Here is a 14,575-nt window from a genome sequence, read left to right on the forward strand (position 1 = left end):
CATTCAGAGATGGCTGAACCCTTTGCTCAACACATTCAATGGAATTAATGTATCTGTAAGAATGCCTAATAACAATTCACTCAGTGCAGCAATTGAGGTATGAAAACTTGATTATCAATATCATCCTATTTCTTATTTTACAGGAGCATTCGAATGAACATTTGAACTTTGGTTATTGGCCTTCAAATGGGCGGGTTCTAATTTTGAAGCATTTGTGATGACCACACCCACTTTTCCAGCCTTGTTTTTAATTAATGGGTGTGGCTTGAGGCTCTGATTTCGGGAGCGGAGCCTTTACAGATGGATGATGATGATTATCTCCAATGTCGACTGATAAATTAGTGTATAATGGCTCCAGCTCTTTGGACAAGAGCTCATATGTGAGTGAGCTCAGTCCATCTGATCGCCAGTTCAGTCTTGTGTGCTTCAGCAAGTCATACCTATTAGAGTGAATTCATGAAAGGGAGCAGATTTGATAAACTGACTAAATAAATCGATATACACACATTAAATAAGGATTTTCATTGAGGTTTAATGGTATGGCTGTAAAAAAAGAACAAAGGACAAGTGACCTCACCTTCTAGGGTTCTGCTCATTACCCTGATCTTCTTTATGTTTGATCATCTTATAATGACCGATGGACATTGGGGGACACACTGGATCTTCATTCCAGAGAGACGGACTCTGAAGACAAAACCAAAAGGCAAGTAGAAATAGTACTATAGAAGATAAACATCCAGAAGAAGGTCGCTATGAATTACCAAGGGGACAGAGACAAAAGAGAGATCAGCACAAACACAACAGGCAAACCACTTCCAGCAGAGTCCGCAAGGTGGATCAGATGGATGTGATTACACAACTAAAAAACACTGTTGATGAGGATTCTTTGCTACAAATTTTCAGATCAAAACAGAAGACTAAAAAGAAGTTAACAGTTACTCGCCTTCAAATAGGACCAACCATGTATGACTTTTTTCTTCTGTGAATTAAAAAAGGAGCTGGACGGCTAGAATGTACACACTTCTCTTTTCCATACAACAGCAGTAAATAGTGACCATAGATGTTAGAATTGTAATACAATTAAGGAAGTCCATATGACTTAATCTTTGGACGTGTTCCTCACACAAAGCTATCAAATGGCTTGAGAAATCTTGGAATATAGTGCACAAGCCGTATGGTTATTCTACCCTTTATTGAAGCCATGATGATCAGTATTAACTGGTATTGTATGGAAAAAAAGGAGCATGTACAGGAGCATTTGTGTTTCACAGAAAAAACAGACAGGTATGAATAACATGAGTGTCTGTAATAATAACAGACCTTTTTTTTTGGATAAGGTAAAACAAGGAAAATACAGGTTAAGCAGGTTAATCTAAAGGTGGAGTCTGTTCCAGGTTTGGAATACCTAAAACTTTGGGTTCTCACCTCTGGGTCAGGCCAACATATCAAACTCATGGTTTTTAATGTGGCAATCAGGTTTGCAAATTACTAGGGATGTCCAATACCACTTTTTCCACTTCCGATCCGATTCCGATATCGGAAATCTCAGTATTGGCCGATCCGATACCAGCATAATTAATGCTTATAATATCTTTTACATTATTGTGTGGAAATAATTGGTTGTACTCTTTAATATGTAAAGAAAACAAACCTTTAACTAAACATTATTTCAATATAAATGTATAGCTTATTAACACTTTATTATTAACTAGTATACTGTATAATGTAGCAGCAAAATTAAAAGTAATTCCAGTAGAAGTCATCTGTAGAAATTTTGGCAAAAACGTTTTTTTTTACGTGTATCTGCACTTTCTTTATATCTCTTTTTTTTGTTCAATCTAGTTGTAAGATATCAGCTCACTATTCATTCACACAGTCACTTTTTACCCTTGCAACTTAAATATTTGTATAATTTGTAAACAAATGATACTAATAATAGTAGTATATTATAATAGCATGATACCCGACGATACCCAATCCGTCTAAAAACGTCAGTATCGAAGCCGATACCAAGCCAAGTATCGGATCGGGACATCCCTACAAATTACGATGAGTTGAACTGCCCCCATGATGTTCTCAAACACATTTAAATTATTTTTTCTTTTCTTTCAAACATGCTTCTTAACTTGTCTAGTCTTGTACTGGATTTAAACCGGGCCAAGAAAACTCAAGCATATAGCATTGACCAATTAATTTCCATGATTTTTCCATCACTTCAGTTTGATTACTGGACAAGGATTGTTATTTATATTAAGAGATTTTAAAATAATTTTATAAAGCACTATCAAAGAACAAATTCTAGCTGATAGAATATGATAGAGTTGTGCATGACAAAGCAAAATATATATTCACTGTAGACATATCCATGACATTTTAAGATTTTATCAATTACAATGACTTCACCAGGCCTGGAAATCACCATTTTAAAATTCCCTGAAATTTGCAGGTTTTCCTTAACCGTGGAAACCCTGAACGTAGCAATCCGTATATGTATCCTAAACAAAGAATACAAATAAAAACTCTTGCAGAGGTTCTTCCTTGTCAAGGATGCTCAGCAGGCCTCAGTGAGCATTAGAGGCCGGGCAATGACACAGAAGAGAGAACCAACCATACAGAAAGTGTTTTTCAAATCCTCAAGTCTAAAAATAAACCACTGAATCTGACTCAATCTAGATTCAAGGCATCAACAACTTGCAGAATTTCCATCATCACCAGTAAGTTTCTCATTGTCACAGAAATAAAATGACTTATAATCGAATCAAAAGGCAATCACCACTGAACTAATAATAAAATCTAAATTGCGAGTCAGCGTTTGAAGCCTTGAGTCCAAACGGGTGATTCATGCAAGTACTTACTGGTCCCTCCTGTGGCTATGCGGAGGAGGGCATGAGAAATAGATGGATGCAGTGAAAATGAGAATAATGACAAGAGACAAATATAAAAAGAAAGATGGAGGAGAGCTAACAGACATGCGACACAAATGCTTAACAAGATGCATCTCTGATGCAGATGTGCCAATTACTGTGATTGAGATTACAGTATATTCACTAGGGATGTCATGATGTCACCAAAGTTTATGATTCTTAACACCAGTTTTGATACCATTGCAAAAACTGTTATATTATTAATATTTTTAATGTACTTTATTTAAAAAGGAAACATTATTAACATAATAAAATACAACGATGGCATTTGTTCTTGAAGTATTTCTGATCTAAATAAATAGTGAAAAAATTTCAGGTATCTAACAGCAATATCAACTACTCAAATGAACATTAAAAAATAAATAAAATACCAATTTAAAAGCACTCAAATATAAAATAAAACAAATAACTGGCATGTTATTGGGAAGTCTTCACTGCATGACTTTTATATAAAATTAATTATATAGGAGGGCTTTTAATATATAATAAAAATAACATATACACATTATTTAATATGAAATTTAGATTTAACATACAACAGTAACTTTAGGGCATTAACTTTGTGTAGAGCTACTAAAGTTATCCAGAGGAGAGTAATGTGGTTCTCTCAATCTGGCATTGTTCAAAAATATGTTTTAACTATCAAATTGGTACCAAAGTTCTGGCACTTCAGACATCCCTAATGTACACCCAAGGCTCTTTTTATTTAAGTAACTTTTTTGCCCATGCCAGTGGTTTGTGTGAATCAGTGTGCATGTTCGATTATTCTGCTGTCCTTACCGAGCTGCAATGTCATCATCTTCTCCTCCCCAGCCCCAGAAATGGTTAGGAAAGCCGTTCATTTTGAGGTACTGCTCCGGGGTTAAAGCAGACACTCCTCCGAAGTACTGAGAGTATGGAAGCCTGCAGCAGAGTCGGAGTGGGTGATTTGGTAAGGCACAGAGGAATTAAGGTCATTTGTCTCTACTAGCCTTCATCAATCATTCCATCTAAAGTGTCACATCTACCCTGCAGTCTAATCTATACGTCTGCATTACATCTTTACAGTAATTTTGTAGGGGTTAATGGAAGTTGGATCCCTATGAAATAACCAAGAATATTGATTAAGAGGTGTTGTAAGGATTTTGTGCTGGGTTATGTTTGGGATCACATTCTGCCAAACTACTACTGATATTCGACCACCCACAAACCCGAAATATCAGACCAAAGTGACCGAACCGCAGCACAACGCAAAAACAGCTTGCGACCAATGCACGCAATTATTGACGCGAGTGCATTCTGCCAAGATGACATAAGCATGATGCACCCACGTCAATAACAGACAGACATGGAGCATAAGTGTCTGTATCCCGACACCGAGCGAAACCAAACCAGTCAGGAAGTCGGGACCCATACTACATACTCCAGACATGAAAAAAGACAGACCGAAGAGTGAACGACGGGGAATACAATCAAAACAGCTCACTCACACAAAGACAGACAACGAAACACAAGACAGACATGGGACGAGGATGCCACGGTCCTGTCAGACAAAAACCCAGACTGACAGGACCGTGACAACAAATTAGACCCTAAATACTGGTGTTTGTACTGTTTATACTGACTGCAAACATCAATGTTAAAAAGAGGGGTACACTGTGACTGTTCGTTCAACCTGGCTTTCAGAGATCACGCAAACTCCCAGCACCTGTTCTACATTCTTTAGTACTATTCAATACATTTTGAATGATGGCTAGATAGGCTGCTGCTATGTATCTGTCTTTTTGCATCCTCATCTCTCTGTATGTCTACCCCAGGACTAACTCTCTGGGTCATGGCTAAATGCTTTTCAGCCATCAGTGGATTCATCACAAAGAGGTCCTGATGCTATCCTCAGCTTTGCTGGAGAGAATCTTTGGGTTGTTTTCTCTACAATCTTTCCCTCCCAGTGAATGTTTATATCTAGGTAGACATTGTGACTGCAGACTGCGAACTACAGACTATGTGACCTGAGATGTGCAGACCTGGATGTCACTTCATAGGACCAGACCCATGAGTTTACTGCATAAACCGTGTCAGAACTGATAATGAAGGAAAGACATTAATTAACTTTATAGTCTATTGAACCATGTATGAAGAGGAAGAGGTATGATTTCAGAGTTAGGATGTTTCTGTAATACAGGCCCTGGTACATAAAGCTATGAAAACTGGAGATAGTGGGTAGGGTACCTGTATCTGAACTTGTCCATAGCCACAGAGTGATGTGTAGGGTGCTGGGGGTGACAGGTGTAAGTATTGTGGTCATTCTCAGGGAGCAGGTCTACGTCATGCAAGAAAATACAGCCCCAGTCCTCCTCTTTCAGTGCCTCACGCACCCCAACATTCAGCAATTTTGCCCGGTTAAATGTAGAATTCCCTGTCTGATAACACAGACACAAATGCACTGTTTCAGCAGGAATAGAAACCTGACAAAGCTTGAAGTACTATATGGCCAAAAGAATGCAAACACTTTCTTCAAAATACAGGCCCCTTAATTCCAGTCAAGACAAATGTGAATGTTATCCATCTTATTTTGCAACACTAAAGTAAGTATGTGTGACAGTGTTCTGCATCACTAGAAGGATAATAATGCCAGAAAAAAGTGGTGTGGCCTTATGAACTGTCAAACAACCAAAGGATGTATAGCAGAATAATATGCTAATGTCGGATCATTTTGTAACATCAGCATTTATAGTAAAAAACAACTAGATCATTAAATTTTTGCTGTGTTGTTTTGAAGAGACGATAATAAAATGACGATGCAGTCTTTCTTGTCTCCATGTAAACCTCCATTTATATGTATCGGCATAACCTCCAATGATGCCTGATATTTCATAAGCCATGCTAAATGTGAGATCTGCAGGTCTACTTACTATACACTGAAAGTCAAAATGTCAAGGCAAAATTTTCCAGGACATTTTCAGGAGATTATATGTGCCACACAGTTGTAATATTTAAGCAAAATCATACGAGAGGCCACTAAAATTGTGGTTATCAGAGGTTTTAAAAAAAAAAATGGTATCAAATTAAATGAATGTGTTAAAACTTTAAGCAAACAAAAATATAATTATTTTAATTCAATATTTAATTATTTTTAACAGTTAAGTGCTTTTCTACAAAATCCTAATGGCACAATCTGCAAAGTGCTGCGCAACAGAACATCACAGATGTGAGATATTGCTTGAATACATTATTATTACTTAATTGCATTAAACATGATATTTTACCCATTTCAAATCAAGCTTTTATTTTGCCATTTCTATGTGCTTTTCATGGTAGTTTGTCTCCACGCAGTTTGCTACATGGCCTAGTGTGATTATTAAACCCCAAAAAACTATGATTCCATTAAAACACCTGTATTTAGTCTGTATGTGCTGCAAGCTTCACAGCGCTCTGCTCACTGTCATCTACTACACACATACAAACACCCAGAGCACGCGTGATGCTCACGAGTGGTGTTTTCAGTGCACGAGTGGCCAGCTTGACGCATTGATTTTGAAGCATGCAACATATGCAGAATGTATATTTATTTAAAACAATCACAGGCTTTTGCAGTTTAATAATCTCACCTGGACATATCGAGAATTCAGCTTGATTAATTTGCATTAAAACATTCATTTTCGTCCAAAATATGTCCAATTCATTGCCATTCCATATTGTATAGCCAATGCCATTTTTATGACTGGATTCAGTGATTCAGTCTGTGTTTTGTAGAAATGTAGAAATCAAAGGGCCCTTCATGTGGTAACGGCAGTAAAAGTGGATTCTCTTCATTTATTTATTGAAAATGAATTTAACTACTGCAGTGTAAAGGCTTTATAACCGTGCTCATGGAACAAAATCTGTGGCCCGACCATTGTCGAAGTTAACAACTTCAAATGTTTTTGTAGTTTACAATACAGCAGTGTTAGAATGAAAAAAAAAATGGCACTATATCAATACTTGTATATGTATACTTGTATTGTCAGCGACACAATCAAACATATTCATTCCCTCTGTCTTGCAGTCTTCTGCCTATGCAACAATGTGAGATGAAACAGTGGCATAAAGTGGAATTCTTCAGAATTGTGTGCTTCTAAGTTTGTGGCAACTTTTTCTGTTCCAGCATGACAAAGCCCCTAGCACAAAGTAAGGTTCACAAAGAAATTATTAATGGAGTCTGACATGAAAGAACTTGACTGGACCCCACTGAACACCTATGGAATGAGCTGTAGTAGCGACTATGAGCTAAACCCATTCCCCCAAGAACAGTGTCTGACCTCACTAAGGCTCTTGTGACTGAAACATCAAATGGAAAGCCTTCCCATAAGAGTGGAAGCTATTTTAGAAAAGGGACAACCTACTCCCTATTAATGCCTATGGTTTTAAATGTAAATCTTCAACAAAGACAAATGTGTGTGGTCTTCATGTGCAAACTTTTGGCCATTTAGTGCATGCATGTTTACCCTTTGTTCCAGCTACCACCACTAATTACGGCAAGGATTCTTTCATATAATGGATGTGGCTAGTCAGTGAATCATCATGAACAAGAGACCTGGTGCACAATGTAAATGCCGTAGTGGACCTGCTGGCGCTGCAGGAAGGGGTGCAGATGGTAGAGGAGGGCGCGGAGGTGGGTCTGACGGTTCCTGTAGGGGATCACGATGGCTGTGTGGTGCTGTGGCTCACAGTCTGGTGGGCGGTAATGACCCCCTAATTTCACCAAGGTGTTCTTCTCTTTTATCTCCTCCAGGGAGGGGGGCAAGGAGAGATGGACAGAAACAGGACCCACTGACAGACAGCAGGGGGAGAGAACACATTCACTTGTTGCATAAATCTTTTCCACATTAGTATCAAATTAACTGTTTATTGTGTGAACGGTACATTGTCTTGTTGCAATTTTTATCCATTTATCAATTTTAAAAGACCTAATCCAATGACTGATCTATTTCATTAAGATGCAGTGTGTAATATGAGTCACCAAGTGGAAATTTCTAAAATGTTTTCAAACAGGTTTCACGAACACTTCTCCCTTAAGGCGAGCAAACACCCCACCCCAAAGTCACATCCATTTATTGAGCCAATGTTGCTGTTAGGCTGAATGCAATGCTCAAACAAACAAAGCAATATTTTGATACTGCCACAGAGCCAGTGTTTACAATTTACAGGGAAATCAAACTATAAATGCCTGACTTAAAGTTGTCTCTGCACATTTAAGGGATAGTTCATCCAAAAATGAAAATTCTGTCATCATTAACTTACACTCATATTGTTCCAAACCCGTCTGATTTTGAATGTCAGCCTCAGTCACCACTTCACTTTAAATGTATGAAAAATAAGAAAGTAATGAAAGTAAATGATGACTGGGGCTAACATTCTTCCAAACATCTCCTTTTGTTCCACTAAAGAAATTCTTATGGAAATGAAACAACATGAGGCTGAGTAAATGATTCCAGAATTTCTATTTTTAGGCGAACTATCCCTTTAAGCTGGGAAAGGAGAAAGTATTTATACATCAAATAAATTACACACTTCACTTTTAAATAGTTAAATGTGAATGTTTATATACCCAGCAGTGGAGAGGGCAGTGCACAGTCTCTGAGCTGCTGTTCTCGTTCAATTGGTCCTGGGTGGTGAAGCAGCAGAGAGCTGAGGTTGGTGTAGACATCATGCGGTCGAGAGTAGTCAAACTCCGGCCCAGTGGAATGAACCAAAACAGACACTAGGTTACGAAAACCTCCCAGGGAGAAACAGAGGAAAAATGCAAACTGGAAGCCCACCAACAGACCCAGAGTGCAAGGGTAGTCCAATGCTAGACCGAAGCGCAGCATTATGAAATCAGACACAGAACAGGAGTGACAGTGTGAGTGATAGAGGATGGGAGGCAAGGAAATTCAAAGAGATGGAGATGGGAGAGATAAGAGAGGAGAGATGCAGTGAAAAGGGCATGAGAGAGGAGAGGGGAAGGATGGCAGGTGTAACGAAAAGGAATAAAGTTAGAGAGGGAAAAACATCTATTGCACGAGTTGGAGTCACTGGAAAAAACAGAGAAACATAGACATCCATCAATATTCAGTGACAGATCCAGCACATGTAACTACAAAGGTGAACTTTAAAAGCACCAGTGTGCACAGGATCAATGGTAGATCTCATATAGAACCTGACAACACACTTTTCACCCCTGAATAACAGAGAGGTCCAGAGGCAAATTAAATTGCTTGAAGGTTGCTCTTTTATATTTCTCAATCATGTTTTGACTTTGTCTTACATATTTCTTCAAAAATTCCTTAGGAGAAATAAAAATGGAATGACAAGTGTATGTGATGTATCATCTACTGCATGTAATTGCTTACATACTATACAGTTCAGATTGCAATTTCGGACTTATTCCAGACTTTGGTATCTTGGCAAATCTGAGCATAGTTTAAGACACTGTTAAAATCTAAATCCTAGAGAGTCCACATGTGAGATTACTGGAGTCTTTTGCACAGCAGAAAATTCTGAGAAGCAGGAGACTTAAAGGGATGTTAGCTGTGTCTCAAATGACGCAGTATACATTGTGGAATTACAATATATACTAATGTAGTGTATGAATTTTAAAAGTGTAGATTCATCCCAAATAGTTTTTTTACTACACGGAAGCATTCGCCATTTATGACGAAAATTCTCTCATAATTTCCATACAATGCAAGTGGCCAGAACTTGTAAACTCCAAAAAGCACATAAAGGCAGCATAAAAGTAATCCATTAAACTCCAGTGATTTAATCTATGTCTTCACAAGTGATATGATAGGTGTGGGTGAGAAACAGATCAATATTTATGTTCTTTTTACTATCAATCTCCAACTTTGACCAGCTTCGACCAGTAGGTGGTGATGGTGATATGCATAAAGAATGTGTATTGGCCAAAAAAAAAAAAGAAAAAAAAAGAAGAACGTGAAAGTGGAGATTTACAGTAAACAATTTGTTAAATATTAATCTGTTTCTCACCCACACCTAACATATTTCTTCTGATGATATGGATTAAACCACTGGAGTTTTATGGATTAGTTTGCACTTATTTAGCACCTTTTTAACCTTAGTGGTATTCAAAGCGCTTTACACTGCATCATTCACCCATTCACACACCAATGACAGCAGAGCTGCCATGCAAGGTGCTAGCCTGCCATTGGGAGAAACTTGGGGTTCAGTGTCTTGCCCAAGGGCATTTCGGCATGTTGAGTTGTGTGGGCTGGGAATCGAACCACAAACCCTGCAATTAGTGAACAACACGCTCTACCACCTGAGCCACAGCCGCCCCTATAAAATCTAATAGTGCTCATAGAACACTTCTTTTCATTGCATTTTCAGTGTTAACATACTGTACTACTTACACTACAAAATTACATCGAACAGTACAAAAGTGTCCAGTTTGGGCTGCACAATCTTAGCCTTGGTCACATTAACATTCATTGCATTTTTTTCTAAAAAATCAAAGTGAAAGGTGACTGAGGCTGTTTTGCCCAAAATGTTTTATGTTCCAAAGACCATATGAAGACATAAAGGTTTGGAACATCATGTTTTTGAGTACATAACAACAGAATGTAATTCATTTGAGGTGAACTGTCCCTTTAAGCAAAAGGTCTCCATTGCTCTTCATTAAGCTAATCTCATTGCTGTCATGAGAAACATTTAAGATGTTTAATATTGTTTGTGTTTTATCTTGGGGGATATTGTTCAAGTACCATGCCACTATACCTGTGCTCTTGAATGGTCATGGCTGGAAAGACAGGTTATAGAGCGCACTGTCCTCCTCAACTTGTCCATCGCAAAACATTGCGCACCTTGAGAAGACAAACAGTTCAGCGGACTGGCAAGTTGTCCTGCTTGTTTTCTAAACTAATCGGTCTCATTTTTCTATCTATATCACATAACAATCTACATTTATTCTATAATTAAATATTACAGAACACCTGCATTGGAAACAATACTAACCCCGCCCCACCCCCCGAAAAAGGGAAAGGTGAAACCGCGCAAAGAAATCAACATGAATATTAAATGATTATTTCGGTACTTCAAGTCAAATGATTGATTTGACTCACCGATCTCAGCGACGTATGAAATCAAGCCGCATGCAGTCAATAACTAGGCCTTTATTCAGAATTAATGACACTTGTCGAAAAGTATTCCTCTACGTCGCGCTCGATACTGTCAAAACGCCCGCAGTTGGGCGATATATTCAGTTTCCTGGGCGGAGCTTACGTTTATACTCACATGAGTAACTCCATTCAATATTTCTCAAGAAACGGAGTTTTCCCATAACGTAAGCTACTTACGCAATAGCAGAGACCTCTCGAGAGGGAACTCAATTTGCGACATGAACTAATGGATTATTTTAAAGGCGTCTAAGTTAAAGGGATAGTTCACCCAAAAATGAAAAGATGTGAATGACTTTCTCTCTTCTGCAGAACACAAACGAAGATTTTTAGAAGAATATCTCAGCTCTGCAGGTCCATACAATGCAAGTGAACGGGGGCCACTAGCCAGAACTTTGAAGCTCCAAAAAGCACATATAGGCAGCATCAAATTAATCCATACCACTCCAGTGGTTTAACCCATGCATTCAGAAGCAATATGATAATTTTGGGTGAGAAACAGATCAATACTTAAGTCCTAATTTATGGCTGTGTCTCATTTTGTGTGCTCCGGAGATCACGTTTTTGGACACATACATCACAGAGGCTGAAAAGCAAATAGGACACTCTGAATGCAGCATTCGAATGCAACCTTTCAAAGGAATTCAGAAGATACAAGAGGTGTATCCTTTCTCTTTTCCTAACACTAACCCTTTCTGAGAAAAATGTCTAATGTCTTGAAATTGAAGACACTCTGTATACAGCTGCTTACAAAGGACTCATCCTACCTTGAACCAGCCCTTGAAATGAGTAACAGCTTGTAAATCTTCACTTTCACGTTCTTCTTCTTCTGTTTTTGATGATTCACATTCTTCATGCATGTTGCCACATACTGGGCAAGGAGGACAATTTATGGTAAAAAAGGACTTAAAAATGTATCTGTTTCTCACCCACAGCTATCATGTCACTTCTGAAGACACAGATTTAAACACTGGAGTTTTATGGATTACTTTTATGCAGCCTTAATACACTTTTTGGAGCTTCAAAGTTCTGACCATCATTCACTTGCATTGTATGGACCTACAAAACTAAGATATTCTTCTTAAAATCTTCTAAAAGAAAGTAATACAATAATACATCTGGGATGGCATGAGGATGAGCAAATGATGAGAGCAATATTCATTTTTTTGGTGAACTATCCTTGTAATCCAAAACTGCAATTGTTCTCATTTTCACAAGTTTATAGTTTGTAATAAGTGTTTGTGATTAGTCTGTGCGTTTTGAGCAGCTTAACCTGAATGTACCCCATTTATTTTTAAACATGGTGCAAAAATTGCCACTGGAGTGAATTCCTCAGTTTTTTGTTATATGATATATGTCATAATACTTTCCAAGGCCTTTCAAAGTTGCGTTGTTAAAAACGTATTTGACAAATGAATGGCATGCTTAGTTGTTTATGCTTAGGAAAAAAATTACATGTTGATATTACAACCTTCATTCCATTCAATATTTTTGTTATTATTTTTATAAGTAATCAAACACATCTTCACCAATATTTTGATATTTTATATTTTATTTTACATACAAAGTGAATTGCTCAGACATGGATTGCAACACTTAATGTAGAATGACCCATTGACATTGTGCTTGTTGATCATTTAATCATTTAATATTTGGCTTTATTGAGAAAAGAGGAGATTCCTGTTTAACAAAGAACATTGAATATTTTTTATTCCACTGAACTCATCAAACATGTGTTAACTCAATTTTGTTTTAGTCACAGCTTTCAAACCATGATGGTATGCCATTTCCGCTCCTGAAGCCGAGTTGAAACATTCTGTAATGATGGCATGCAGTGTCATAGCCAAATTCAGCAGAAAAACACTGGGGAAAAAGACAAAATTAGTAAAGAAAAACTTACAAAGAAAACATTTGGAATTTGTAGAGAAACTGTGCAAAACAATACAACATTATGATCCTTTTATGAAACAGCCTCCAACTCAAGAGGGCACAAACTAAGTCATTTGGGTGGATAAGAGCGTAAGGCGGTTGACTTATTCTTGGAGAAAAAACTGCATAACATCACACAGTTCCTCAACTGCCCTAAAGTACTCCCACAAAAAAAAAAAAGAAATAGAGCTCTTAAGCACAATTGCAATGCAAAGACACAAAAATAAGGCAAAACTTTTCTATCTTTCAATCTCAACATTGATATAAAAAAAAAACTGATAAAATAATAACAATATAACAGTACATAATAATATTACTTATGATTATAAAGAAATCTGATAATATATTGATAAGACTTTTCTGTGAAACATTTACAAACAATGGCCAATATTCATTTTTGGAAATAAACCTCAAATATCGTCATTCCCTGCATTTTCCACATATTTAAGATACACATTTTTATACAGTTTATGTTCATTTTTTTTATTTCCTTTTACTTATTTTTGTTGCACCTTCTACTTTTCCTTGTAGATCTCACAGGCATATGAATCCAAAGAAATGTGGTAAACTTCTTAGAAATGCTGTTTCTTGACACCATTTTGGCTTACAAAGGTGTTTTATCCATCTTTTTCTGTTTTGTTTAAATTCCAGCATTACTTGTTCCCATATTCAATCAATAATCCTTTCTCTATTTTTTATAGTTTCCAAACTGGATGGCCAACCGGTCACTAACACAGCGGAAAGTGGCAGGCTGCACCTCCCAGTAGTTAACTGGGTTGCCATAGAGACTGATGCCATTGTAGAAGGTCCTCTTCATCCCGAAGCCTCGAGGGCAAAAATCATTTATGTCCACCTGGCTAATGTTGTTAGAATGTAGGTAGACCACCTAAAAAAGAACCAAAAGTCAATGATGTGCATGGTTAAATGAGTTATTAGTGAAATTTGTGGCTCTCAGCTTTATATCTTTAAATTATCCCTCACCTGCAGGTACTTCATGTCTGGCAGGCCTCTTGGGATGCGGGTCAGGCGGTTGTTTTCCAAATGCAGCTCCCTCAGATTTGGGACATATGATAGACTGCCATTCTCAATCATCCGGATATGGTTGTATCCCAGACCCAATCTGGCAAAAGAGACAAGCAGAACAACGAGTGAGCAAATAGACTGTACACTGTGAACAGGCATTGGGTCGACTGTGGACAAGCATTGCAAACTACATTATATACAAATAAAGATTTCAGGCTTTTCACAGTTGAGCATCCCTCACATACAGGATTTCTGAGTGGAAATATATGTGCTGCTATACTGAGATTAAATTGCTATAAAAGGATAATACTTGATGAATTTATATTTTTTTTCTTTTCTCCTCAATTTTGGAATGCTCAATTCCCACTACTTACTAGGTCCTCGTGGTGGTGTGGTCACTCACCTCAGTCCGGGTGGTGGAGGACAAGTCTCAGTTGTCTCCGCTTCTGAGATAGTCAATCTGCGCATCTTATTACGTGGCTCATTGTGCATGACACCGCGGAGACGCACAATTTACCACGCATCCCACTTAATTGCAACCACAAGGCAATTACCTTGTGTGACTCT

General features: G+C 37.7%; 2 protein-coding genes across 2 annotated transcripts in view; both read right to left on the reverse strand.

Moving 5' to 3' along the window:
• Positions 1-113: 113 nt before the first annotated feature.
• LOC127628892 (beta-1,4-galactosyltransferase 3-like) lies at positions 114-11,105 on the reverse strand. Its single transcript, XM_052105847.1, is given in 9 exon segments — positions 114-440; positions 578-654; positions 657-684; positions 3,705-3,827; positions 5,133-5,323; positions 7,477-7,712; positions 8,491-8,956; positions 10,659-10,744; positions 11,003-11,105. Coding segments are annotated over 7 exon segments (1,110 nt in total). The 5' UTR covers positions 8,753-8,956; positions 10,659-10,744; positions 11,003-11,105; the 3' UTR covers positions 114-247.
• Positions 11,106-12,596: 1,491 nt separating this feature from the next.
• Positions 12,597-14,575, reverse strand: part of LOC127629269 (biglycan-like) — a 35,267-nt gene continuing 33,288 nt past the window's right edge. The window contains exons 7-8 of the mRNA XM_052106425.1: positions 13,967-14,105; positions 12,597-13,871 (exon numbers count right to left, since the gene is read on the reverse strand). Of these exons, the coding sequence (XP_051962385.1) occupies positions 13,674-13,871; positions 13,967-14,105 (337 nt within the window). The 3' untranslated portion in view covers positions 12,597-13,673. The remainder of the gene's footprint in view (positions 13,872-13,966; positions 14,106-14,575) is intronic.

The sequence above is a fragment of the Xyrauchen texanus genome, chromosome 35 (assembly GCF_025860055.1).
Source record: "Xyrauchen texanus isolate HMW12.3.18 chromosome 35, RBS_HiC_50CHRs, whole genome shotgun sequence".
Taxonomy (NCBI): Eukaryota; Metazoa; Chordata; class Actinopteri; order Cypriniformes; family Catostomidae; genus Xyrauchen; species Xyrauchen texanus.